The 27,728-nt window shown below is 42.3% G+C and overlaps 1 protein-coding gene across 2 annotated transcripts in view; it reads left to right on the forward strand.

Annotated features, from left to right (window-relative positions):
* The first annotated feature begins 1,416 nt into the window (after nt 1-1,416).
* The window catches only part of LOC141154274 (EF-hand calcium-binding domain-containing protein 14-like), a 315,751-nt gene continuing 289,439 nt past the window's right edge, over nt 1,417-27,728 (forward strand). For both annotated transcript variants that reach the window (XM_073639921.1, XM_073639930.1), the window contains exon 1: nt 1,417-1,738. In XM_073639921.1, the coding sequence (XP_073496022.1) occupies nt 1,641-1,738 (98 nt within the window). In that variant the 5' untranslated portion in view covers nt 1,417-1,640. The remainder of the gene's footprint in view (nt 1,739-27,728) is intronic.

A 27,728-nucleotide genomic window follows, 5' to 3' on the forward strand; every position in this document is an offset into this window, starting at 1 on the left:
ATTGAACACTGCCCTGGGACAAGGACTTCCACGGGGATAGTTCCAGGAGTCTTCCTCATGCTGTTCCCATGTTTTTTCAGCACTGTATGCATGTGTCACACAGCACATGGCCAGATAAGGTTGTAAAATGTTAAAATTACATTTCCCGGTGAATGCATTTGTCACGGTTGAAAGCAATGCAAAAGTGCAAAAACGTATAAAAAATGCTACTTGTGAACATAGCCCAAGGTGTGAAGGAGTATTTTGTTTTTGGTTATTTATTTTACCTTATACACAAGTCTTTACCCTGGAAAGGATGTTCCTTAACATATTTCACAGGAAAACCATTTCAGTTTTGTTTTTGAACGATTTATTGTGAGCCCGTAAAAGTGGCTTAATACCTCTGACCACGTTGTTGACAGCAGTGACCTGGGGGTCAGAAATGCTTCCTGGGGTGATCCCCATGCTGTCCCCATGTCATTTGAGCACTGTCACTATCGTTTTAGGCACTTTTTACGCTTTCTACAGACTGCCGGCTGTGCTGACGCAAAAATGCTCGGGTCTCCCATAGAATAACATTGGGCTCGTTGCTCTGGTCGAGCACCCGAGTATCACGGTGAGCTCGGCCCGAGCTTCGAGCACCTGAGCATTTTAGTGCTTGATCAACACTAGTCAAAAGTCTTCCCCATGATTGTGGAGGCTACTGAAACACTGAAAACTACCTTTTTAAACACGTAGAAAGCCCTTGCAGGTGTTTTTTGTTAATTATTCTAATTTACTGAGATGATGACCTGTGTGTCTCCATTGGCTGCAAGCCATAATCATCAACATTAACAGAAATAAACACTTGAAATAGATCACTCTGTTTGTAATGACTCTATATAATTTGAGTTTCACTTTTGTATTGAAGCACCTGAATATATATATACATATATATATTATTGCATATACAGTTACATGTACATACTGTACATTGAAATAATTTATTTTGTACTTGTAGTGTATTTGTATGTTTATACTTTCATATCTGTTTTATACAACACAATGAAACATATTGGAAGTTGATGGGTGGTTAAATAATAACAATAATAATAATATCAATAACAATATTACTCATTCAGCCTATTGCATTCTGACTTTTTGCACATATTTGCAAGCTATTATTTTATGATTTTATTGCAATAAGAATTTCCTAGTGAACACCCTAAAAGCTAATATCATTTTGATATCAAATAGGAAATAAATAGCAATGTTTTTGTTGTAATTTATAAAGTTTGCTTTTAATATGCCAGATAGCACATTTATGATATTTCACAGTCCAATGCATTCTTCGGATCCATTTGGTATGTTCTCATCCTATAGTTCTTTCTTTCTAAAAATCAAAGGGCCATTGTCTGGTTCCTGAGTTATTAGATGACCTTCTCCTGATGCTCAACCTGTTGGAGTTGGAGAAACCTTAGAATGAAACTATACACTGCAGCATTCCTGAAGTATTTCACTGGACCAATTCAGCTTGAAGGTAGTGCTTAAAACAGAGAACTCTCTGTATAGACAGACTAACGAAATTTTGAGAAAAAAAAGAGAACAAAGAGAAAAGAAAAACTCATGTACTGGAGCCCTGCTCTGAAAAGCAAAAAGTCTGAATTGCTTCGAGAGATAGTATGGATGCTTTAAAACAGGAGAATTACGCTCTGTTACATGATGAATCAGATTTGGAAGAATATGAAAAAGGCAAAGTTTTAACAGTGAAGTCTAATGGGTGAGTAATAACAAGTGAAGATGTAGCACACATAAGTTATAGATGTAGAAATGCTAAACATATCATTTTATACAATGTGAAGGGATAACATTCTTTATTTGTTATATGTGGTATTACATAATACTGCAGAAAAATCTACTATATCTTAAATCATTGTGCACAAACATAACAGACTGGATTAAAAAGACAGGCATATTGTCAGATTGTGAGACAGACATTCAGATAGATAAAGTGTTAAACTGAAATTATATTCATTATACTAATATTTATGGAAGTGTTCCCTATAAACATTGATTCTCTGGAGCATTATGCAGTCTGAACATGTTAAGTATTGTTATTTTGCTTTCTGCATTATGCTCCTATTGACATTTTAAATGTTGCTAATTATAATTAATATGCTGCATAATAAGTGTTGAAATCTTCTGTTTATTGAGTAAACACAGCAATTTACTTTTATTTTATACTCTAAAGTGAATAATCAATTTTATTATGATGGAATATTAAAATATAACAAAAAATAACAGATGATTAGAGTATATTTTGGCTGTAACAATGAAAGTTACTAGTATGTCATTGGCATCCATTGTTTGCAATGATTAGCATCTTATTTATTTCATATGCTTGAAAACACAAACAAAATACTTATTTAAGTTGGGGTTTTAGAACTATAAAAGAAAAATCTATTTTCTATTAGAATTGCATTCTATTATGTTCATCCTATATCTTTCAAGGGAAATTAAGAAAAACTTTAAAATAATGAAAACTATATTTGTATGTCAAGTTCTTGTTGCTGTTTTTTTGTCATTGTTTTGCCTTTTTTGGCTATGATTTTATGGTTTAATTATTACTGGCCTCAATAAAGAGTAATAAACTACGCCTGTTATTCGGAGAACATTTGCAACATATTCTTTCAAATGTATTTGAAATATCTCAAAATTATTACAAACAAGGCATACATGTGATATAAGTAATTAATATATCCAACCAGATAACAACGGTACATATAAACAGGGGAGGAAAAAACTTTGGTGGGGAATTGGTCCCAGATGCTTAGTGCCAGGGGATGCCAACAAACTTCTCTGCTGTGGTTTTGGTTATTCAATATAGGGCAAAGGCAGTGACTTGAATCTTCACCCCGGGTGAATGAGAACCTAGCTACAATTTAAGAATACCAATAAGATAAAATTGAATGTGACTGGTTGGTGTGGTTAGTAGTCCCAAAACTGTCTGTTTAACTAATATGCCATACATGGGCTCACACAGAAATTTACCTTGAGGGGGAATTCAGATGTCTTAGTGATTGTTACACATGATAGACGTAATGTATTGTATCATACTGCTTAGGTTTGCAAATAAAGCAAGTTGCTTGCACAGCTTTTATTTATACACAATACCAGCATATAATTTATTTATGGCAATTAGATATTTAGCTATACTGAGCAACTTTGGAATATGCTAGAAAGGATAAGAAAAAGTATTGCTCAGTTATGCATCTCCCAGTCTATGCCATTTTATTGTAAAAAGTACATATGACCACAATTGTCACAAATCAAAATTGAATATAGGCAACACTACAAACACACTACTAACCAAACAAATACAGGTCTCAATAAATAAACAGTGTAATAAAGCGTGACACAATAAGGGAGAACAAGGGAGAGCACTGTATGTAATAAATGGCAAAACTATGCATACTAATGGAGAACACTGCATGTAATAAGGAATGATACTATACATCTTCATGGAGAGTACTGCACATAATTGTTATGCTCTGCAACTTAGAACTAAGGAATAGGAGGGAAAAGCTGTCCCTGCACTGAGACTCAGCTTTACCCTACGCTGGGGTGGGTGCCCTATTCCTTATGAATAGCCCCACCGAAACTCCTGCACTGAAATCAAACGAAGACCTGTAGGACGGGGAAAGGGGTCCCTAAAAGATCTAAGGACTGGGAGAAAAAGCAGGAGACCTCCTAACAGAAAAGTTAGTTGCAGAAAAGAAAATTAAAGGAAACAAAACTGGTGGAACAAGAAGTCCCAGGATAACAATAGTCCAAAGCAAGAAGAACTAAACCAGGCTACTTAGCCAAAGCATGAGTGTTATAACACTGATGTCCAGCAGGGAATGGGGCCAGGTGCTGGGTAATAAAGAGTGCAGAGATCACGTGACCAAGAAACCCAGCATCAGAGGAAAAAGATTAGAAGCCAGCAAACCACATCAAGATGGCTGAAAGTAAAACAACATAGATTCTAACAATAATAAAGAAAGACGCTATACATGCTAATGGAGAACATTGTATGTAATAAACGATGATGCTATACATGCTAATGGAGTTCACTTTCTTTAATAAATGACAATGCTATATACAGTATATACCAATGGTGGACTCTAAAACATATCAACTCCTTAGTGACGGAGCTAATTTTGACCTTAATGACCAGGCCAAATTTTTTAAATCTGTCACTTTACATGGTAATAACTTTGGAACGCTTCAACGTATCCCAGTGATTCTGGGATTGTTTTTTCCTGGCATATTGTACTTCATGCTATTGGTTAGATTTGGTCGATATAATTTACATATATTTATGAAAATATCGAAAATTTTGACCAAAAATTTGAAAATTTGGCGATTTTCAAACTCAAAATTTGTATGCCTTTAATTCAGATAGTTATACCTTACAAAATAGTTAATAAATAACATTTACCATATGTCTACTTTACATCTGCATCATTTTTAAAATTATAATATTTTTTTCTTTAGGAAGTTAGAAGTATTCAAAGTTGATCAACCAGTTCTTATTTTTCCAACAAAATCATTTTTTTAGGGACCGCATCACATTTAAAGTGACTTTAGGGGGCCTATATTACAGAAAATACTCAAAAGTGACACCATTCTAAAAGCTGAACCTTTCAAAGTCCTCAAAACCACATTAAAAAAGTTTATTAACCCTTCTGGTGCTTCACAGAAATTATTGGAATGTGGAAGAAAAAAATTAACATTTTACCTTTTTTCACAAAAATTTTACTTTAGATCCAAATTTTTTACTTTCACAAATGTAACAGGAGAAAATGAACCCCAAAATGTGTTGTGCAATAGGGAAAGCTACTATTTGTGCACACGGCAGGACTCGAAAGGGAATCAGTACCATTTGACTTTTTGAAAGCAAAAATAGCTGGAACCGAGAGCGGACGCCACGTCACATTTGGAATGTCCATAATGTGCCTAAACAGTGAAAACCCCATACAAGTGACCCCATTTTGCAATCTACACCCCTCAGTGCGACACAGAATTTGATAACATTAGGTTGTCATATTGAAAATGTTGATTTTTTTCGCAAAAATCTTACTTTAGCTCCAAATTTCTCACTTTTGGAAGAGGGAACACCAAAAAGTGGACCCCACAGTTTGTTACTCAGTGTCTTATAAGCGCGACCATACCCCACATGTAGTCAAAAAGTTCTGTTTTACAAATGGCAGGGCTCGAAATGGAAGGAGCACTGTTTGAATTTTGGAATTTTGGAATACAAATTGGCTGAAATAGATTGCGGGCAACATGTCACATTTGCAGGGCCCCTAAGGTGCCCAAAAAGCAGAAATCCCCCACAACTGACCGCATTTGGGAAGCTACACCCCTCATGGATTTTATCTAGGGGTATAATGAGCATTTTGAACCCAAAGTTACCAAACAGAATTTGAAAAAAATAAGGCCATCATATTGAATATGTCGTCATAAGTGTTGAGCACATGTGCTCGCTATTTGAGTTTGCATTGGGTGCTCAGATATGTACCAAGTATCACGCGTGCTCGAGCGACATGCTTGAGTCTCCGTCTCACATGTTTTGCGGCTGTTAGACACCCAAAAAAAATCGCGAGGATTGTCCGTGCATGGCAGGCAATCCTTGATGGTTTTTTGGCTGTCAAACAGCCGTGAAACATGCGGGGCAGAGAGTCAAACATGTCACTCGAGCACCCTCGATACTTGGTGCATACCTGAGCACCTGATGCAAATTCGAGTAGCAAGCACTTGCGCTCAACATTAGTCACCCATTTGACCTATAGGAATGTCAAACTTCAATGTGTTCCTTCAGCAGTAGGACGGTTGATCCAATCTATCTACCCTATCGTGCCCTTTGTTTGCTCCCGCCCTAACAAGGGCAGTACCCAAGTGTAGCGCTCATGATGTATACCCCAGAAAAAATCCCTTCCGATGCACTTATTTCTCAGTAAAGAGAAGTTATCATGGGAGTGTATTTGTCAAGGGGAAAAGGCACAGACAAAATGAGACCCCGATTGCTCCAAACAAACATACAGCAAAAAGTGTCTCAGTCTTCATAAAGTTCCTAGTGTCCAAAAGGAAAAACCCAAGAATAACAAACAAAACATGAAAGTCCCACAGTGGTGGGTATTCTTGCTGGAGGTGCAGAGTGTTGCCACTTCCCGGTAGAAAATGGGGAGATACCAACATATCTTCTCTATTGCTTTAAATAAACCACGATTCCCTCCCTTTGAGGGCCTCCTACATCACTTCCGGCGGCGAGGTCCCACTCTAGTGTTTATCTCGACCACCATAATGTTTGACTTAACCATGGTAACCCAGTAATCTGGGTAGACAGAGAACCCTAGGTTCTTACAAATCACACACGATGTTGCTATCTAAATATAACTCCCACCATGGGATTCCTTGTTTGAACACTCACATATATCACCTTCTTTTCTTACGGAGATCGGATCGCCATGTCCAAGGGAGGCACCGCCCATCTCTTGTCCAAACACTCCCTGGGGAGACGAGTCCCGCTGATGTCATGCATAAGGGAGGAGTCTGATTATACATTTTTCACATCCGGTTGCATGTTCCCAACATCCGGATGTCTCCACGGCAACCGGCATTCATTCATATGCACACGTCATTGTCGATTATATGTTTAGTAAGAGTGCCCAATCATATTTATGGCAATCGGCTTTTTCCATACCAGGAATGTATGGCAGGACCATGTGCAGGACATTTCAGTAATTCTCCTACAGTGGTGGCCAAAAGTATTGGCACCCCTGCAATTTTGTCAGAAAATACTCCGTTTCTTCCTGAAAATGATTGCAATCACAAATTCTTTGGTGTTATTATCCTTTAGCCAAAATAACTGCGAACAACCGCTTCCGGTAACCATCAATGAGTTTTTTACAATGCTCTTCTGGAATTGTAGACCAATCTTCTTTGGCAAACTGATCCTGGTCCCTGATATTTGAAGGGTGCCTTCTCCAAAGTGCCATTTTGAGATCTCTCCACAGGTGTTCTATGGGATTCAGGTCTGGACTCATTGCTGGCCACCTTAGAAGTCTCCAGTGCTTTCTCTCAAACCATTTTATAGTGCTTTTGGAAGTGTGTTTTGGGTCATTGTCCTGCTGGAAGACCCATGACCTCTGAGGGAGACCCAGATTTCTCACACTGGGCCCTACATTATGCTGCAAAATTTGTTGGTAGTCTTCAGACTTCATAATGCCATGCACACGGTCAAGCAGTCCAGTGCCAGAGGCAGCAAAGCAACCCCAAAACATCAGGGAACCTCCACCATGTTTGACTGTAGGGACCGTGTTCTTTTCTTTGAATGCCTCTTTTTTTTCCTGTACACTCTATGTTGATGCTTTTTCCCCAAAAGCTCTACTTTTCTCTCATCTGACCAGAGAACATTCTTCCAAAACGTTTTCGGCTTTCTCAGGTAAGTTTTGGCAAACTCCAGCCTGGCTTTTTTATGTCTCGGGGTAAGAAGTGGGGTCTTCCTGGGTATCCTACCATACAGTCCCTTTTCATTCAGACGACGATGGATAGTACGGGTTGACACTGTTGTACCCTCGGACTGCAGGGCAGCTTGAACTTGTTTGGATGTTAGTCGAGGTTCTTTATCCACCATCCGCACAATCTTGCGTTGAAATCTCTCGTCAATTTTTCTTTTCCGTCCACATCTAGGGAGGTTAGCCACAGTGCCATGTGCTTTAAACTTCTTGATCACACAGCGCACGGAAGACACAGGAACATTCAGGTCTTTGGAGATGGACTTGTAGCCTTGAGATTGCTCATGCTTCCTCACAATTTTGTTTCTCAAGTCCTCAGACAGTTCTTTGGTCTTCTTTCTTTTCTCCATGCTCAATGTGGTACACACAAGGTCACAGGACAGAGGTTGAGTCAACTTTAATCCATGTTAACTGGCTGCAAGTGTGATTTAGCTATTGCCAACACCTGTTAGGTGCCACAGGTAAGTTACAGGTGCTGCAAATTACACGAATTAGAGAAGCATCACATGATTTTTCAAACAGTGCCAATACTTTTGTCCACCCCCTTTTTTAGGTTTGGTGTGGAATTATATCCAATTTGGCTTTAGGACTATTCTTTTTGTGTTTTTTCATTGAAGACAAATTAAATGAAGATAATAATATCAAAGAATTTGTGATTGCAATCATTTTCAGGAAGAAACTGAGTATTATCTGACAGAATTGCAGGGGTGCCAATACTTTTGGCCACCACTGTATACTTACTAACAATAACTTAACAGTTTGCTTGATCACAAAAGACTAAGAGCGTTCATTCATGGACCATTTTTTGATTAAAAAAAACAAGAAAAATGCTGTCACTGCAGTGTGTTTTTAAACCGACCGTAGCTTATAATTTGCTACTAGAGATTAGCTGATCAATTCTCATGGGATCGACTTTGGGTCGATTTTCCTTAATTTGCAGGTCATCACTAATTTGAACACTTTGTGATTCGATTTGCGAGGTTTGCAAATGAGAAGAAAATGCCCGTTGCCATTTCACACACTGCTGAAGCAACAGAGAGTGGGCCACTGTGAGATGCAACTATGACATCACATGGTCTAGCTCTACCAATCAGGCAGCATCAATAGTACTTATCATACTTATTGCACTTGTAAATAACCAGAAACACATTATCAGGATTGAAGTCTCATAAAACAATAATTAAACATTTTGCTTTTGCCCCACATGTCTAATAACACTATCAGTTTACAAAATAAAGAAAGAAGCCATTTAGCAAATGTGTATAACATATATCTTGCCTTAATGTTACAACATGGTACTCTGGCGTAATAATTACAAGCAGCAGATGCAGTATTTTAGGGATGAGTGCATTTGCCTGGTGATAAACCTTTCTAATGTGTAGTGCCTGCAGGTTCTCAATGTAATTTGAGAAAAACTACTTGATCATTAATCTCCATGTAGGTGGTACTCAATAAACCAAGAACCATGGAGTGCAACTTTTTAATATTGATTCCCAAGATTATTTTGCTTTGTTCTTCATGGAAACTGAATTTAGTAATGCATAGGGAAAATCAAAAGCTCTTTCTGAAAGAAATTGATTGGAAAAAAGTTTTGCACACTGTGTATCCTTTATTTGTCGTGGTCACAAAATACAGTACATGTTAGTATATTTTCCAGGGGAGGACATCACTTAACGTTGTTTAGTCTAAAGGGAGTTGTTTAGTACATTATTCTTTTCAACTACAAGCGAGTTTGTTTAAAATTTAAGTCATGCTTTCTTGCATATCTTTAGTTATTATGAGCGGATGGGGAAATCCACCCTGACATATTGATATAAATTGTCCTAATTCTCATCCTAAAAAAAGAAAATTGCCCTATGAATCATGACTGCCTCCAATATATAAATATATATATATATATATATATATATATATATATATATATATATAGGTTTACTTGTTCCTTTGCATAATATATGTAGGCATTTCACAAGATTTAGTGCAAGAATGAAAAAATTTTTTTCACTTCAGCAGCAACAATGTACTTTTAAGTTAAATGTTTGTCAAAATTAAAAGATTATGGGGGCATTTAATTAACAATGGCGTAGCATACACCAGTCTTAATGAAATGTACAGTACAGACCAAAAGTTTGGACACACCTTCTCATTTAAAGATTTTTCTGTATTTTCATGACTATGAAAATTGTACATTCACACTGAAGGCATCAAAACTATCAATTAACACATGTGGAATTATATACTTAACAAAAAAGTGTGAAACAACTGAAAATATGTCTTATATTCTAGGTTCTTCAAAGTAGCCACCTTTTGCTTTGATGACTGCTTTGCACACTCTTGGCATTCTCTTGATGAGCTTCAAGTGGTAGTCACCGGAAATGGTTTTCACTTCACAGGTGTGCCCTGTCAGGTTTAATAAGTGGGATTTCTTGCCTTATAAATGGGGTTGGGACCATCAGTTGTGTTGTGCGGAAGTCTGGTGGATACACAGCTGATAGTCCTACTGAATAGACTGTTAGAATTTGTATTATGGCAAGAAAAAGCAGCTAAGTAAAGAAAAACGAGTGGACATCATTACTGTTGAGCGAACATGCTCGACACTGCTCGGTACTCGCCCGAGCATCACGCTACTCGGGGATGTTCGGCGAGCACCGAGCATTTCCGGGTTACTCGGGTGGGAGCTCGGGTCTCCGCCCTACATGTTTGGCGCTCTTTACAGAGCCAATGAACATGCAGGGATTGCCAGCCAGTCACTGTAATGCCACAGCCATGTTGGTTGTGGGCATTACATTGATTGACTGGCCGCACAGCGTCACCTCGAGTATTTAAAACCGGGCGCCGCCATCTTTGACCCAGACGGCTGGTGTAGGGACAGCGCTGCTGATTTAGGGAGAGATATATACTGCAAAATAGTTAGTGTAGGGTCTGTAAAGACTGCCAGATCAAACAAACAGTCCTTCTCAGGACTAATATCCATCCCAGATATCAGGTAGGCAGGCAGGCAAGCTGTATAGGAGACGCAGTGGTTATACAAGCAAACGCTGCATTACAGTCCTGTGTGCTCCTGTTGCTGAAATTGCTGGACTTAGCTCCAGGTCTCAAGGGCCAGGAAAAATCCATATTTTTTCATCTAAATCCTCTTTTTTTTCCCTCCTTCACACTGTACAAATACCCGTCTTATTAACCTTTTGGTGTCCCCCACCCCCCCCCCCAAAAAAAAGTGTGTCTGTGACAGTTCAGACACAAATATACTGTATCTGTTGAAAATAGTCTGGTGTAGGCCAGAGAAACAAAAGTGTGGTTTTGCAGTTCCACGGTTCAAACCTCTGTATTATCCACTTTTGGGCCATTTGTATATAAAAAAAACAGTTTGAGTGTGTCACTCACTGTTCAGCTGCAAATATATATATTTTAAAAAGTTTGGTATACACCAGTAAATTATAACTGTGGTTTTGCTGTTCCACAGTAAAAAATCTCTATTATCCTGCTTTTGGCATTTTTTGCCATAAAAAAAAAACGTAATAGTGTCTCCCTGATTTTTCAGACACAAATATATCTGTTGAAAATAGTCTGGTGTAGGCCAGAGAAACAGAAGAGTGGTTTTGGAGTTCCACGGTTCAAACCTCTGTATTATCCACTTTTGGGCCATTTGAATCTAAAAAAAAAACCAGTTTGAGTGTGTCGCTCACTGTTCAGCCACAAATATATATATTTAAAAAAGTCTGGTATACACCAGCAAATTATAACTGTGGTTTTGCTGTTCCACGGTAAAAATCTCTATTATCCTGCTTTTGGCATTTTTTGCCGTAAAAAAAAAGCGAATAGTGTCTCCCTGATTTTTCAGACACAAATATATCTGTTGAAAATAGTCTGGTGTAGGCCAGAGAAACAGAAGTGTGGTTTTGCAGTTCCACGGTTCAAACCTCTGTATTAACCACTTTTGGGCCATTTGTATCTAAAAAAAAACAGTTTGAGTGTGTCGCTCAATGTTCAGCCGCAAATATATATATTTAAAAAAGTCTGATATACACCAGTAGATTATAACTGTGGTTTTGCTGTTCCACGGTAAAAAATCTCTATTATCCAGCTCTTGTTATATTTTCCGTAAAGAAAAACAGTATTATTTTCTCCCTGATTGTTCAGATTGTTTAAAAGAGTCGGGTGTAGGCCAGAGAAATAGAACTGTGGTTTTCCTCTTCCACGGTTCTAATCTACTTTTTATTACCCTTTTTCCATTGATAGTGCGAGTGTAAGCTATTTTACTTCCTTTACAATGGGCAAGGCGCGTGGCAAGGGACGTGGAACTGGACGTTCTGGTGATGGTGCGTGCAGAGGATGGGGCTGTGGCCAAGGTGAAAATGTGCCACAGCCAACAGCCACATCTCGCTCCCACTTCTTGACCGAATTACTAGGGAAGCACAGAACAACACCAGTATTGCGAACTGATCAGTGTGAACAGGTTATTAATTGGATAGTAGATAATACTTCCAGTTACCTGGGCACCACCACCTCTGGTCTGTCTTCCACACGGTTTAATCTTGGTAGCCGTGAGTCTCGACCGCATACTCCTCTTCACCCTGATGCTCCTTCCTCCCACCATGCCGAGTGTCGTCAGACAGCAACTGATCCCACACTTGGACACTCTGAAGAGCTGTTCACTGGTCCATTTCCAGATTTGTGCCCCTCGCCTGCTCCGCTTGAAGTGGTGGAAGAGGAGATCCCATGTAGCGATGCCCAAATATTTGAACAGCCACGGCCACAGGAAGTCGACGCTGGCAATTTTTCACAAGAGGTGGACGATGACGAGACACAATTACCAGGAAGTGAGGAGGAGAATCGTGGTGCGCAAGTGGAAGAGGAGGAGGTGGTGGATGATCTAGTAACTGACCCAATGTGGCAGGAGGACATGCAGAGTGAGGCCAGCAGCACACAGGGTGAGGGAGGCAGAGTACCCCCAACAGGCAGGAAGAAGCAGTGTGGTGGCCGCACACAGAAGGCAAGCAACAGTTCCCCGTAACACCAACACGAGGCACGTTGCCAGTACAACCTGTAGGTCTTCCAGAGTCTGGAATTTTTTTAAAGACACTGCTGATAACCCCAAAAAGGCCATTTGTACCACCTGTCATGCCAGCATCAGCAGGGGTGACAAAACTACCAGCCTGACCACCACCAGCATGCTCAGGCACATGGCAGCAAAGCACCTGACTTTGTGGGGCGAACCCCAGGGTCCACGACCAGTGTCAGCGGGTGTCACTACTGCTTCTTCAGCTGTTGTGCGTGCAATAGAACCCCCTGTTGTGTGTGCAAGGCAATCCCCTGTCCATACTGCATGCAAAGATGCCCCCTCCTTTCAGTCTTCACTTGTTATGACAGTTTCTCAAGAAACAGCATCAACATCCACGTCCACGTCCCACCGGAGTGTTAAATTGTCCATATCCCAGACCTTTGAACGAAAGCGGAAATTCACAGCTAACGCCCCACAGGCCATAGTCCTAAATTCACACATTTCACGACTGCTTGCATTGGAAATGCTGCCTTTTAGGCTGGTGGAGACGGAATGCTTCCGCAATCTTATTGCGGTGGCCGTCCCTCGGTACTCCGTCCCCAGCCGACACTATTTTGCCCGGTGTGCCATCCCCTCACTACACAAGTACGTGTCCCAAAACATCTGCCGCGCCCTCAACAACGCAGTTACTAGGAGAGTCCACCTGACAACGGACACGTGGACAAGTGCTTTGGGCCAGGGACGGTACATCTCTCTGACGGCACACTGGGTAAACATAGTGGAAGCCGGGACCCAGTCGGACCTTGGGACGGAACACATCCTCCCCACACCGAGGATTGCGGGCCCTATGTCAGTCAGAGTTGCCCCCACAGTGTACAGCTCCTGCGCATCATCCTCCTCCTCCTCCTCATGTTCAGCCTCCATCTCAGATATCACCACATCAGTTACAAGCTGGAAGCACTGCAGTACTGCCTCCGCCAAGCGGCAACAGGCTGTGCTGAAACTCATAAGCTTAGGTGAGAAACCTCACACTGCTTGTGAGTTGTGGACAGCTGTGAAAGAGCAGGCAGATCTGTGGCTGAGACCGCTGAACCTACATCCAGGCATGGTCGTGTGTGACAATGGCCGTAACCAGGTGGCGGCTCTGAGGCGAGGCGAGATCACATACGTACTTTGCCTGGCTCATATGCTTAACCTCGTAGTTCAGCGGTTTCTAAAATAGTACCCAGAGTTGCCAGATCTGCTCGTCAAAGTACGCCGCCTGTCAGCTCATTTTCGCAAGTCAGCTACAGCTTCCGCCGCCCTTGCTGTGTTGCAGCAGCGTTTGCAGCTTCCGTCACACCGACGGGTGTGTGAAGTCCCCACGCGTTGGAACTGTACCCTCCACATGTTGTAAAGGATTTGTGAGCAGAAGAGAGGAGTTGTGGAGTACCAGCTGCAACAAGGCCATTGATATTCAGGTCAGACTCCACACATAAGACCTCAGGAGTGGACTTGGATGTCTGACATATGTACCATCTTGACAAACTTTGAGGAGTCCACCAAGATGGTGAGTGGCGATGATGCCATCATTAGCGTCAGCATTCCACTTGTCTGTCTTTTGCAACGCTCTCTGCAGAGAATTAAAGAGGAGGCATTGCAGCCAGAGTATGATGAGATGGATCAAGAAGCCATAGCGGTCGATTACACACAGCCCAGCCTCATCTTATCCCAACGTGCATTGGGAGACAATGAGGGAGAGGAGGAGGAGGAGGAAGAACAGGAGCTTGTATCATGCGCTGTAGACGGTAGTACCTGAAAAACTGTCATACCGTCGGTTCAGCGTGGGTGGCCTGAGGACAGGGGGGTGGAGGAGGAGGAGAGCATGGTCAGTCGTCATCTTGGTGAGGACACGGAAGTCTTGCCCGTTACCAGTCTGGCACGCATGGCTGACTTTATGTTACGCTGCCTTAATCGTGACCCTTGCGTTGTCAAAATGTTGGGTGACAGTCATTACTGGTTGGTGACACTTTTAGACCCCCGCTACAAGGAGAACTTTCACTCTCTTATTCCTGAGGTGGAGAGGTCTACAAAAATGGGGCAGAACCAGATGGCCCTTGCTGCAGAACTGTTAAAAAATTCCCATCTGAACACGCTAGCGGCAGAGGTCACAGTTCGCTGCCCAACCTAGGCGTACATGTGAGAGAGATGCAACTCCAATCCAGCAGAGGCAGGGGAACACTGTCAACGTTCTGGGACAGTTTTCTGAGACCCTCCCTTCGGACAGACCCTGAGGCGCGGGGTACTCTCACAAGGAGTGGAAAGTTTCAAAAGATGGTGAGGGAGTACCTTGCCGACCGTACCAGCGTCCTCCGTGATACCTCTGTGCCTTTTAATTATTGGGTATCCAAGCTGGACACTTGGAATGAACTCGCTCTATACGCCTTGGAGGTCCTGGCCTGCCCTGCCGCTAGCGTGTTATCAGAGCGTGTTTTTAGTGCCGCTGGGGGAATTATAACTGATAAGCGCACTCGCCTTTCAACTGACAATGCTGACAAGCTGACCCTTATCAAAATGAACAAGGGCTGGATTGGGCGAGACTTCTCATCACCACCAAATGACAGCAGAGTAACATAAAGTCAAATCCACTGTGTTATTTCGGGAGGTGTATTCACATGCACCGCTTCACACCCACAAATGGGTATACGCTACCTCATTTCGGCTGTTTTATGTTCTTCTCCTTATCCTCAGCCTCCACCACCACTATACCACCAGTGTGACCCTGGTCCGTGTTGCCATTATTGAAAGTTCCTCCGTCCTTATTTTTGTCAGCTTTTGATTGTAAGGCATAAGCAAAGACTTTGGGAGACCCATTCCCCAATAATGTGAATAATATTTTTAAGATACTGTACTGTATGGCTCTTGTAATGGGCATTAAAACCATCTTGTTAAGCTACTGCGACCTCCAACACTTTTCCAAGGGGCATTAAACCCGTCTTGTTAAGCTACTGTGACCTCCACGTCTCTTCCGAGGGGCGTTAAAACGGACTTGTTAAGCTACTGTGACCTCCACGTCTCTTTCGAGGGGCATTAAAACCGTCTTGTTAAGCTACTGTAACCTCCATGTCTCTTCCTAGGGGCATTAAAACCTTCTTGTTAAGCTACTGGGACCTCCACGTCTCTTCCAAGGGGCATTAAAAGCGTCTTGTTATACCACTCTGAACTCCACAGCTCTTCCAAGGAGCATTGAAATGTTGTTTTTAATTAACTCTTAACCTCCACGACTCTTCGAACGGGCATTGCATTTCCTCCTAATTTTTGTCAGCTTTTGCTTGGAAGGCATAAGCAAGGACTATGGGTGACCCACTCCCCAATAATGGGAATAATGTTTGTAATATGCTGTAGCGTGGCTCTTGTAAGGGGCATTGCAAGTTCCTCTGTCCTAATTTTTGTCAGCTTTTGCTTGGAAGGCATAAGCAAAGACTGTGGGAGATCCACTCCCCAATAACGGGAATAATGTTTGTAATATGCTGCACTGCATGGCTCTTGTCAGGGACATTGCAAATTCTTCAGTCCTAATTTTTGGCAGCTTTTGCTTGGAAGGCATAGGCAAAGACTATGGGAGACCCACTCCCCAATAATGGGAATAATGTTTTTAAGATGCTGTACTGTATTGCTCTTGTAAGGGGCGTTAAAATCGTCTTGTTAAGACACTGGGACCTCCACGTCTCTTCCAAGGGGCATTCAAACTGTCTTGTTAAGCTACTGGGACCTCCATGTCTCTTCCGAGGGGCATTAAATCCGTCTTGTTAAGCTACTGTGACCTCCACGTCTCTTTCGAGGGGCATTAAAATCGTCTTGTTAAGCTACTGTGACCTCCACCACTTTTTCAAGGGGCATTTAAACCGTCTTGTTAAGCTACTGTGACCTCCACGTCTCTTCCAAGGGGCATTCAAACCATCTTGTTACGCTACGGGGACCTGCACGTCTCTTCCGAGGGGCATTAAAACCGTCCTGTTAAGCTACTATGACCTCCACGTCTCTTCCAAGGGGCATTAAAACCGTCTTGTTAAGCTACTGTGACCTCCACGTCTCTTCAAAGGGGCATTAAAAGCGTCTTCTTAAACCACTCTGAACTCCACAGCTCTTCCAAGGGGCATTGAAATGTTGTTTTTAATTACCTCTAACCTCCACGACTCTTCCAACGGGCATTGCATTTCCTCCTAATTTTAGTCAACTTTTGCTTTTCAATGCAAAGGCGAAAACTAAGGGAGACCCACTCCCCTATAATGGGTAGAAGGTTTTTAGTATGCTGTAATCAACGTCTGTTTCAAGGGGCATTGCAGTTCCTCATAATTTTTGGAAAGCCTTCCATTCACTGCTTAGGCCAATAGTGTACAGGAGACCCAGTTGCTATAAATGGAAAAAACGGTTTAGTTAAGGCCCTCTGACCTCCATGTCATTTCCAAGGGGCATTGGAGTGCCTCAAAATTTTTGGTAGGCATTGCACTCACTGTATGCCCTATAACTGTGTAGCCGAACCGCTCCTTTTGTTACAGAAACATATCCTACAAGTCATATGCGATTGACTGGCCTGATATTGATGTGAATGGTCCCTGTTCCTCCTGCTCTTTCTCCTTTGCCACCACCTCATCCATCATTTATCACCTGAAACTTTGTTTTAACCGGAGTCATAGAACTGGGATAGTAGCAGGAAAACATCCAGCAATCCTCGGAGGAGGTAGGATATGCACCAAAACGCTGACCACCTCAGGCCTAGCCACTACTACATACATGCGCCTGCATTCCAAGAAACAAAGCAGATGCTAACTTCTATTATCATCATCATGCTCCTCACCTTGGCACTCTCAACTCCCCTGATGGAGAAGCCAGGGCCCACTGGAGGAGTCTGGTTCTCTACTGGGCTCGTCCAATGCTACCCTAAAGCAGGCCAGGCTAAGAAAAGTGTGTGGGAAGGTGACAGGAGAAATAGGGGCGGCTGGGGACCGAGTATGGACACCCGGCCGCCCCCTGGCGGCTGGGGGCCGAGTGTGGACACCCGGCCGCCAGGCGACTGGGGACTGAGTATGGATATCTTGCTGCCGAAGCATCCATGAGGTAGTGGCCAGCTTCGGCCTCCTCCAAACTAAAAGGCCCCATTTCAAGTGCAAGCTAGCAGTATGGTATTGCAGCCTGGGGGTGGGTGAGTGGCAGGCTGCACACTTACACTTGCATTAAAAGAAAACAAAGCAGATGCTAACTTCTACCATTATCATCATGCTCCTCACCTTGGCACTCTCAACTCCACTGATGGAGAAGCCAGGGCCCACCGGAGGAGTCTGGTTCTCTGGTGGGCTCGTCCAATGCTGCCCTAAAGCAGGCCAGGCTAAGAAAAGTGTGTGGGAAGGTAACAGGAGAAATAGGGGCGGCTGGGGACCGTTTATGGACACCCCGCCGCCCCCAGGTGGCTGGGGACCATGTGTGGACACCCGGCCGCGGGGCGGCTGGGGACCGAGTATGGACACCCGGTCACCCCCTGGCGGCTGGGGACCGAGCGTGGACACCCGGCCGCCGGGCGGCTGGGGACTGAGTATGGATACCTCGCTGCCAAAGCAGCCATGAGGTAGTGGCCAGCTTCGGGCTCCTCCAAACTAAAAGGCCCCATTTCAAGTGCAAGCTAGCAGTATAGTATTGCAGCCTGCGGGTGGGTGGGTGGGTGGTTGGCTGCATATTTGCGCTTGCATTGCAAGGAATGGGGGAGGTACAATTGAACACTGCCCTTGGACAAGGACTTGCACGGGGATAGTTGCAAATCTGCATCTTCTGATGCGGCAAGGATCACTTCTGATGGGCACACTTATAGGCAGTGACCTGGGTGTCAGAGATGCTTCCAGGGGTCTTCCCCATGCTGTTCCCATGTATTTTCAGCACTGTATGCATGTGTCACACAGCACATGGCCAGATAAGGTTGTAAAATGTTAAAATGACATTTCCCAGTGAATGCATTTGTCACGGTTGAATGCAATACAAAAGTGAAAAAACGCATAAAAAATGCTACTTGTGAACATAGCCCAAGGTGTGGAGGAGTATTTTTTTTGATGGTTATTTATTTTACCTTATACACAAGTCTTTACCCTGGAAAGGAACTTCCTTAACATATTTCACAGGAAAGCAGTTTCAGTTTCGTTTTTGAACGTTTTATTGTGAGCCCTTAAAAGTGACTTAATACCTCGGACCACGTTGTTGACAGCAGTGACCGGGGGATCAGAAATGCTTCCTGGGGCGATCCCCATGCTGTCCCCGTGTTATTTGAGCACTGTCACTATCGTTTTTGGTACTTGTTAGGCTTTTAAAAGACTGCCGGGGGTGCCGCCACAAAAATGCTCGGGTCTCCCATAGACTAACATTGGGCTCGTTGCTCGGGTCGAGCACCCGAGTATCACGGCGAGCTCGGCCCGAGCTTCGAGCACCCGAGCATTTTAGTGCTCGCTCAACACTAGCCATCATTACTTTAAGAAATGCAGGTCAGTCAATCTGAAAAATAGGGAAAACTTTGAAAGTGTCCCCAAGCGCAGTTGCAAAAACCATCAAGCGCTACAAAGAAACTGGCTCACATGAGGACCCCCCCAGGAAAGGAAGACCAGGAGTCACCTCTGCTTCTGAGGATAAGTTTATCCAAGTCACCAGCCTCAGAAATTGCAGGTTAACAGCAGCTCAGATTAGAGACCAGGTCAATGCCTCACAGAGTTCTAGCAGCAGACACATCTCTTCAACAACTGTTAAGAGGAGACTTTGTGCAGCAGGCCTTCATGGTAAAATAGCTGCTAGGAAACCACTGCTAAGGACAGGCAACAAGCAGAAGAGACTTGTTTGGGCTAAAGAACATAAGGAATGGACATTAGACCAGTGGAAATCTGTGCTTTGGTCTGATGAGTCCAAATTTGAGATCTTTGGTTCCAACCACCGTGTCTTTGTGCGACGCAGAAAAGGTGAACGGATGGACTCTACATGCCTGGTTCCCATCATGAAGCATGGAGGAGGAGGTGTGATGGTGTGGGGGTGCTTTGCTGGTGACACTGTTGGGGATCTATTCAAAATTGAAGGCATACTGAACCAGCATGGCTACCACAGCATCTTGCAGCGCCATGCTATTCCATCCGGTTTGCGTTTAGTTGGACCATCATCTATTTTTCAACAGGACAATGACCCCAAACACACCTCCAGGCTGTGTAAGGGCTATTTGACCAAGGAGGAGAGTGATGGGGTGCTATGCCAGATGACCTGGCCTCCACAGTCACCAGACCTGAACCCAATCGAGATGGTTTGGGGTGAGCTGGACCACAGAGTGAAGGCAAAAGGGCCAACAAGTGCTAAGCATCTCTGGGAACTCCCTCAAGATGGAAGTTGGAAGACCATTTCAAGTGACTACCTCTTGAAGCTCATCAAGAGAATGCCAAGAGTGTGCAAAGCAGTCATCAAAGCAAAAGGTGGCTACTTTGAAGAACCTAGAATATAAGACATATTTTCAGTTGTTTCACACTTTTTTGTTAACTATATAATTCCACGTGTTAATTCATAGTTTTGATGCGTTCAGTGTGAATGTACAATTTTTATAGTTATGAAATTATTGAAAAATCTTTAAATGAGAAGGTGTGTCCAAACTTTTGGTCTGTACAGTACACTGGAGTACACTGACCTGATTCATTAAGCGTCATGCATCACTTAATGAATCAAGTGCGTCTAATACCCAGTGTAAGTCATCGCCAGAAATGGACATCGGCTATGGACCTAATTTTTTTTGTAAATTTGAAGAGCTGGCTGAGAATGGCATGTAAATACCAAAAGTCACAATAGTTTAGCACAAATTTGCTCTTAAGGTGTTTATGCCAGATTGCGTAAGCATTTTAATTAATTGTCTCCAAAGTTCATACAGTCTTAAACATAAATTTGTCCTCATTTGTCCTCATTTTGACCATAATTATAAAGATCATTATTTTACTGGACTAGCTTTATAAAAACAATAATAAAGTATAGAAATAATTTTCTTCTCATATTGATGTGCATCATTTTTAACACTCAACAAGTATTTTGTCATCTGCTTAATAAATGCTGCAATCTGAGATTAAAAAAAGTAGTCCACTACTATACAACATGCCCCCATCGATGTAAACAGTGGAAATAAGACTTTTGTCAAGTGCCTTGCACTGTCAATATTGCATGTGAGCGGCGCTATTGCTGACCGTTTACACGCATCACGTGACCCAGGGGTGCAGCCTCCTCTGGCATCCGCTGATGACACGTCAAGTTGGGCGTGACCCAGTGACGTGCTCCCAGCTGATTGGTGGGCTGTGGGTGGAGTTTCCCCGCGTGTCACAGCCCAGAATCCACTATGCGCTTTTCCGCTCCTGCATTCATTGGGAAAGCACGCGGTGGATGCTGGGCTGTGATGCACGGGAGAACCCCGCCCACAGCCCATCAATTAGCGGGGTGCGCGTCACGTTCGACTTAACGTGACATCACCGGATGCCAGAGCAGACTGCAGCTGGGGGTCATGTGATGCCGATGAGCGGTCAGCGATAGCACCACTCACAGGCAATATTGATAGTGCAAGTTATTTGCCCAAAGTCTTGTTTCCACCGTTTACATTGATAGGGGGCAAGTTCTATAGTAGTGGACAACTTCTTTAATCTTAATCAGCAATGCCTGTCGAAAAATTTATGCCAAATTTTCATTGGCTGGAACGGGCGCAGATAGAAATCAAGGGTCCCCATAGCAAGTTCTAATCCCCCAAAAAAAGAATATTCTGCGAAGTAGGTGAGGTCATATTGTACAACTTTTATAAACAGGGAGAGGGACATATATTGTGACACTTGCACAGTAATTATGCTTCTATTGATGCCACTTAGTCCCTTAGTGTTCTCACCCACGATATCTTTTTTATGATCATTATAGAGTATGATGCTCCCAAAAATGCCTCCGCTCATAAACACAGAGTATGATATCCCCATAGTGAATCCCCGCCCCTCTATTGAACCCACCAGACTCACCACACATATATTGTGATGCCCCCACAGTCTCCTAACACAGTACAATAGCCTCACAGCATGATGCCCCTAAAGTTTCACCTCCCCAGAGTATGATGTCCCCATAGTTCCCTCACACACATTATTATGGCTCCAATGCAGCATAATGGCCTGTAGGATGGCTACTGCTCAATATAATAGTACCCCTTTAGTATGATAATTCCATAGTCCCCACACAATTAACATGGATCCCCTACAGTATGATGGCCCCTCAGTTTAATTCTTTCACAGATGCCACTCAGTATGGTCAACCATGACTCAGTTTGACACCTCCACTCAGTATGATGACACCTCAGTCATTATTATGCCTACACTTCCCCACAGTCAGTATCATGCCTCCACAGCACCTCACTCCATATGATGGGTATAATGCTTGAGTCAGTGCAGTATACGGACGCTGCACAGCAGATGCAGTGTTATGATGTCTTAGTCCCTACAGTATGCTGAGTCTCAGATGCACAGATGCAGGCTGAATGGCGAATCATGGAGCTTTTAGCTCTGTGAACCACTCTTCTATACAACAGTGTTCGCATCCTGAGGTTGTGAATACCTCTGACTCAAGGACCCATAGTGACGGATATGAACAGTGCTCCTCAGGACTAGAACCATGTTTTCATATGTTTAACTTTTCCCTAAAATATTATTAATTTAATTATCCGCCAGGTTTTGAAAGTTATGGATTTTTCTAACATACTTCATTATCTTATGCTGCTTCCAATGCCCATTTCATACTATATGCCAGATCAGGCCTTTTCGGTGCATTAGGAACACTTATTAGCCCTTTTTTGCTAACTAATATTTAGTAAAGTCACCAGTCTGGGACTGCCCTACTCTTTTATTAAATAAAAAGGATGACCCAGATTAGTGATAGGTACACTTTAACCCCTTACTGAACAGAGGATTTTCCATTCTTTTCTTTTTATTTTCTCTTTCTTCCAAGAGTTATGACTTTGTTATTTTTCCACCCACATATAAGAAAAAGATGAACGTATCATTTGAAATTTGAATTTGTAGGCTTTGCTGAATTTTTTTTAAATAATTTTATTTGCGGCAGATAAATTTGCCTTGAATAGCAATACCGAAAAGCCTTTTTATTTCCAGGACAATATGTGTTTAACACTCTGAGGTCTCCTAGATATGTATTCAACCCATTTTCACCTCTGTAAAGCAAACACAGTGACCTCAACCTATTTGGCTACAGGAAAATAGATATTAATCATTGGTAACCAGTAGCCTATTTAAACCCACACTCCAATTTTATAGCATTGTTCTTTGGTAAATGAAGTCCAAAAATGATTCCTTTATTTATGCAGTCAAAATAGGCTAGCTGTTTTGAATGTGAAGAAGTACCGACTTCTCATCTACGAGTGAAAAAAGGAGATGTGTTGCTGGCATGGCTTTGTAGTGACTGAATTAAAGAATTAGCTAGAGGCAGGCAAGAAGATGTGACAGTTTATGGCCTGAAACGGCAGGTCTAGCAGCAAAAGTATGGTCTAGCATTACAAAAAACAGTGGGTGGCCAGGAGATGTATAGCTGATGCAGCTCAGCAGGAAAAATGGCAGTTGCAGATGGCACACAGAAGAGAATAAGGACAGGGCAGGTAAAGAGCTGTGTGGCAGTGTTGGGCCAGCAATGACAGCCCTGGAAGCAGAAGAACAGTCTAGCACTATAAAACATAGTGGTCAGAAAAGAGATGTGAGTCTGGGGTTGCTCTGCAATATCAGAAGCCACACGCTGGAGAATTAGGAAGGGGCAGACAAAAAGAGGGTACAGGGTCGAACTGGGGCACCAGGACACCGGAGAACTCTCCGGTGGGCCCAGGTCCTCGGGGGACCCCAAGAAGGACGCACGGGGACCCGCTGGTTAACATGGCCGCAGGTGCACCAGATCTCAGTTTGAAATTGTTTGGAGCATATTTTCTATGTCACACAGGTCTCATACACAGTTAAAAATATTGTTCTGTTACTAATGTGATACAGCAGGGGAGATCTCAGTTTGAAATTGTTTGGAGCATTTATTCTATTTTATACAGGCCTCATCTACAGTAGAAAAAATAATAATTTCTTCTGTTACTAACGTGATACAGTAGACCAGATGTCAGTTTGAAATTGTTTGGAGCATATATTCTATGTTATACAGGCCTCATCCACAGTAAAAAAAAAAATTTAGTTCTTCTGTTAGTAACATGATACAGCAGGCCAGATGTCAGTTTCAAATTGTTTGGAGCATATATTCTATTGTATACAGTTGAATAGAGAGAAACACCGAATGTAGGATCCAAAATTCAACAAAACAATCAAAGAGAAAGATTAAAAACCTTTATTTCAACAAATGGTTATGGTGGCACTACAAGTACAAGAGTGCCCGCACCAAAAAGTTTTTTGCGAATCAGGACATAGTGTAATCAACAGAAAATAGAAGGACTGCAAGGGAAGGATATATACTGTCTGCATAGATATTTTTCAAATATACCATACAGTAATGAATATACACCACTCCATATAAATAATGTGTAGACAATATGTAATACTTATGGTGTATATAGACTTAACGCAAAATTTATACCCTGGTGACCAAAATACTCAGCCAGGGATATCATGTCACTAAATGCATACAATTCAATGATGGAGTGACAATGGCATAGATCAAATACCACCCCAGTTATAAAGCAATATGTGAAACTGCTGCTTAAGGAAAACCAGAGAAAAGAGAATGGGGGTTGAGAGGGGAAAAAAAGAGGGGTACGAGGGGAGGGAGGAAGGAAAGGGGAAGGGAGGAAGAAAAGGAGACTGAAGGAGAAACCGTATAGACCATGAAATGTGGGCAGGAGGTTTATAGCACGTGGAAAAGGGTTAACATGAAATTGTAGATAATGGCATAATGCAATAAATAAGAACATGTAACCCACGGGAAGGCAGGGGTATAGTATTTGGCTGAGAACCAAGTAATGCAGGGTAGTCCCCATGCGCGTTTCAGACAAAAAGTCCTTCATCAGAGGGTAGCATCCATTGAGAACAATGCGGTATGAAAAGAATGATGTGGCCAATCAAATGGATCTGGAAGGAATGAAACTGCACGTTACACTAATGCAAAACCTGGAAAGGGCAAAGATCGGAAGTGTGTGAAAATGCTCCTTATAGTTGATAGGCCGATGAGGGGAGACCAGACCAGGTGACGGCCCTATTATATGCTGTGCGTCTCCCAGTACCAGTCTTTGACCAGAATTATGGTCAGAATAACGGAATAGTATTTATTGGATATGACTCTGTGCATTTGACTCCCCTGAAGAACCCAGAAGGGGGAAACGTGTCAGGAGATGCACAACATATGATAGGGCTTTTATACAAGAAGGGATAGCTGTGGACTACCATTGTCAGGGCGGGAGTTATGGGGATACAGGGCCTTGTTAGCATGCTTAGGGCATAACAGGCCTCCTGGCTGGCTCCACCTGACTGGTTGACTGGTTTCCACTTTAAGAATGCTGGATATGGTGATCGTACTCAGCTTCATCTGAGTGAAAAAGATTGGGTGAGATCAATCTAGTTTTCTCTTATGTATGCATTTAAGGTGCAGTAATATTACGTGATCACTGTCGCAGGTTGAAAATAGCAACTTAATAACTTGGAGTGGAGTTATCTCATATAGAATCCACATTTTAACATTTGTTTGTGTCACCTAATGTGGTGTATTTTTGCTTATAAGTATCGGTGATATTTATATATCTATTTTAATGTAAACGCTATTAAAAGATATATTTTAACTTAGTATGCTCACCAATTGCTTATGTGTATATACTGTGAGTTCAGAATTCCCTCAATTTTTGCTTGAGTTTATACTGTCCCTACCACGCTACGAAAAGTAGGCCACATCTGAGGTTGTAATTCATTTGCGCTGAGATTCTGCTGTATCCAAAGCTCGTCTACAATAAAAAATCTAATTTTTTATGTTACTACCGTGCTACATAAAGCAGGCCACATTTTATCTTTTAATTATTTTGTGCTAGTATTGTGCTCCAGCCAGGAGTCCACATTTCACAATATGAATTCTTTGTGCTAATAGCGTGATCCTGAAATCACACCACATTTAAGCACTGGGCAGGGCTTGGAGCAGTATTTCTTGCTTAAAGATTGGTCAGTAACTGGTGGATGAGTGACAGGTGTAGGCCTGGTGCTCTGAGAGCTCTGCCAAATTCAGGCAACACAAATGAAGGAGACCCAACTTGGAGACCAAACATTTCCAATAGTTATGGGCAGATACCACTAAAGTGGCATCAATTTGTATTTATTTATTTTACTCACTTATATAATGGCAATTACACGGGGAGAACATACAAACCCCAGCGCTGCAAGCAGGGGTGGATTAAGAGTAGCCAGGGCCCCGGGCAGTTTAGAAAGCATGGACCCCCCCCCCCCCAAGTAGCAGATGTATCACGTGACATGTCACATGATCCCATTTGATAGATCATATGATAGGTCATGCCAGTAACAAACATATGCTTTGGTGCACATCCATACATGAAAAACTACAGATAACTCAGCATGCCATGCAAATTTTTCCTTTATGTACAGTGCTATACATAACGGCGCTATACATAATAGAGCAGAAGTGAGAGACCGTCACTGTTGTGGAGGCCGAACCAATAGGTTGAAATCAATTCTGCTCATTATTACCATGGTAAAAAAAAAATAATTATTATTAATAATTGTATGACTTAAAACGCACCTGTCAGCAGGATTGCGCTTAGTAAACTGCATACACTGTCAGGTGGGTGCTATTACATTGAGCAAAATGATACAGCTTTGTTGATGAAATCCGTCATGTGGTTCTTTTATAATCTTTATTTTCAGTTCTTTCATAATGATATGCTTGTGCTCTGGGACGGGACTTTGGGGAGGAGCTGTAATTGGTGCTCTCATTATGTATGCATATCTCTGGCCTCTGACAGGTCACTGTGCTTTCAGTCACCTGTCTCAGTTTTACTCAGTGTAATGTCACCCACCTGATATCAGAATTGTGCTTAGTAAACTACATAAACTGACAGGTGCACTTTAATATTGAGTAGAATTATGTATGTCATGCTGACATCCCCCTATATACAATATGAGCCCACACATAGCCCCCTCAATCAAAAACCAAAGCGATCGACCTATCGGGTCTTTATACATGTAAACCACAGCAAAAAAAAACTTGAAAAATTCTCTTTTTATTTAGTTAGTTTAAAAACCCCAATACATACAGACACAAATGCACACACAAATCCACACACAAAGCACAGAAAAACAGTGATATAAAAAAGAGCAGAAATGAGGGGAGATGGGGATTAGTTTTGCCCTTCACAATTCCCTTCATGACATTGGAGGTTGGCACCCTAAATTTACACGGTATGGCGCCCCCGCTCCTCGTCGACTGCCCCTATGTAGCCCGACCACTACTCTACTCTACCTGACGAGGCATCCTCAATGGGTGAGCAGATAATATTTAATGAATAGTTATAAAATACAGATGCTAGCAACCCTTCAGCTTATAAATGGCCAGTTAAGTGGCAATGCAATTAAATCACAAAACATCAATATATCTCACAGTCAAGTTTCCACGGACATGGACGAATATATATATATATATATATATATATATATATATATATATATATATATATATACAGTACAGACCAAAAGTTTGGACACACCTTCTCATTTAAAGATTTTTCTGTATTTTCATGACTTTGAAAACTGTACATTCACACTGAAGGCATCAAAACCATGAATTAACACATGTGGAATTATATACTTAACAAAAAAGAGTGAAACAACTGAAAATATGTCTTATATTCTAGGTTCTTCAAAGTAGCCACCTTTTGCTTTGATGACTGCTTTGCACACTCTTGGCATTCTCTTGATGAGCTTCAAGAGGTAGTCACCGGAAATGGTCTTCCAACAATCTTGAAGGAGTTCCCAGAGATGCTTAGCACTTGTTGGCCCTTTTGCCTTCACTCTCCGGTCCAGCTCACCCCCAAACCATCTCTATTGGGTTCAGGTCTGGTGACTGTGGAGGCCAGGTCAGTAGTTTAGTTCTCCAACCCCTTTCGTCTGTTAGTTTGGTTCTCCATGTTCTGGTGTGTATTTGTTTCGTTCTCGGTGTTTAGT

Source organism: Phyllobates terribilis, unplaced genomic scaffold (assembly GCF_046119375.1).
Source record: "Phyllobates terribilis strain yellow unplaced genomic scaffold, ASM4611937v1 Scaffold_1__5_contigs__length_1240528914, whole genome shotgun sequence".
NCBI lineage: Eukaryota > Metazoa > Chordata > Amphibia > Anura > Dendrobatidae > Phyllobates > Phyllobates terribilis.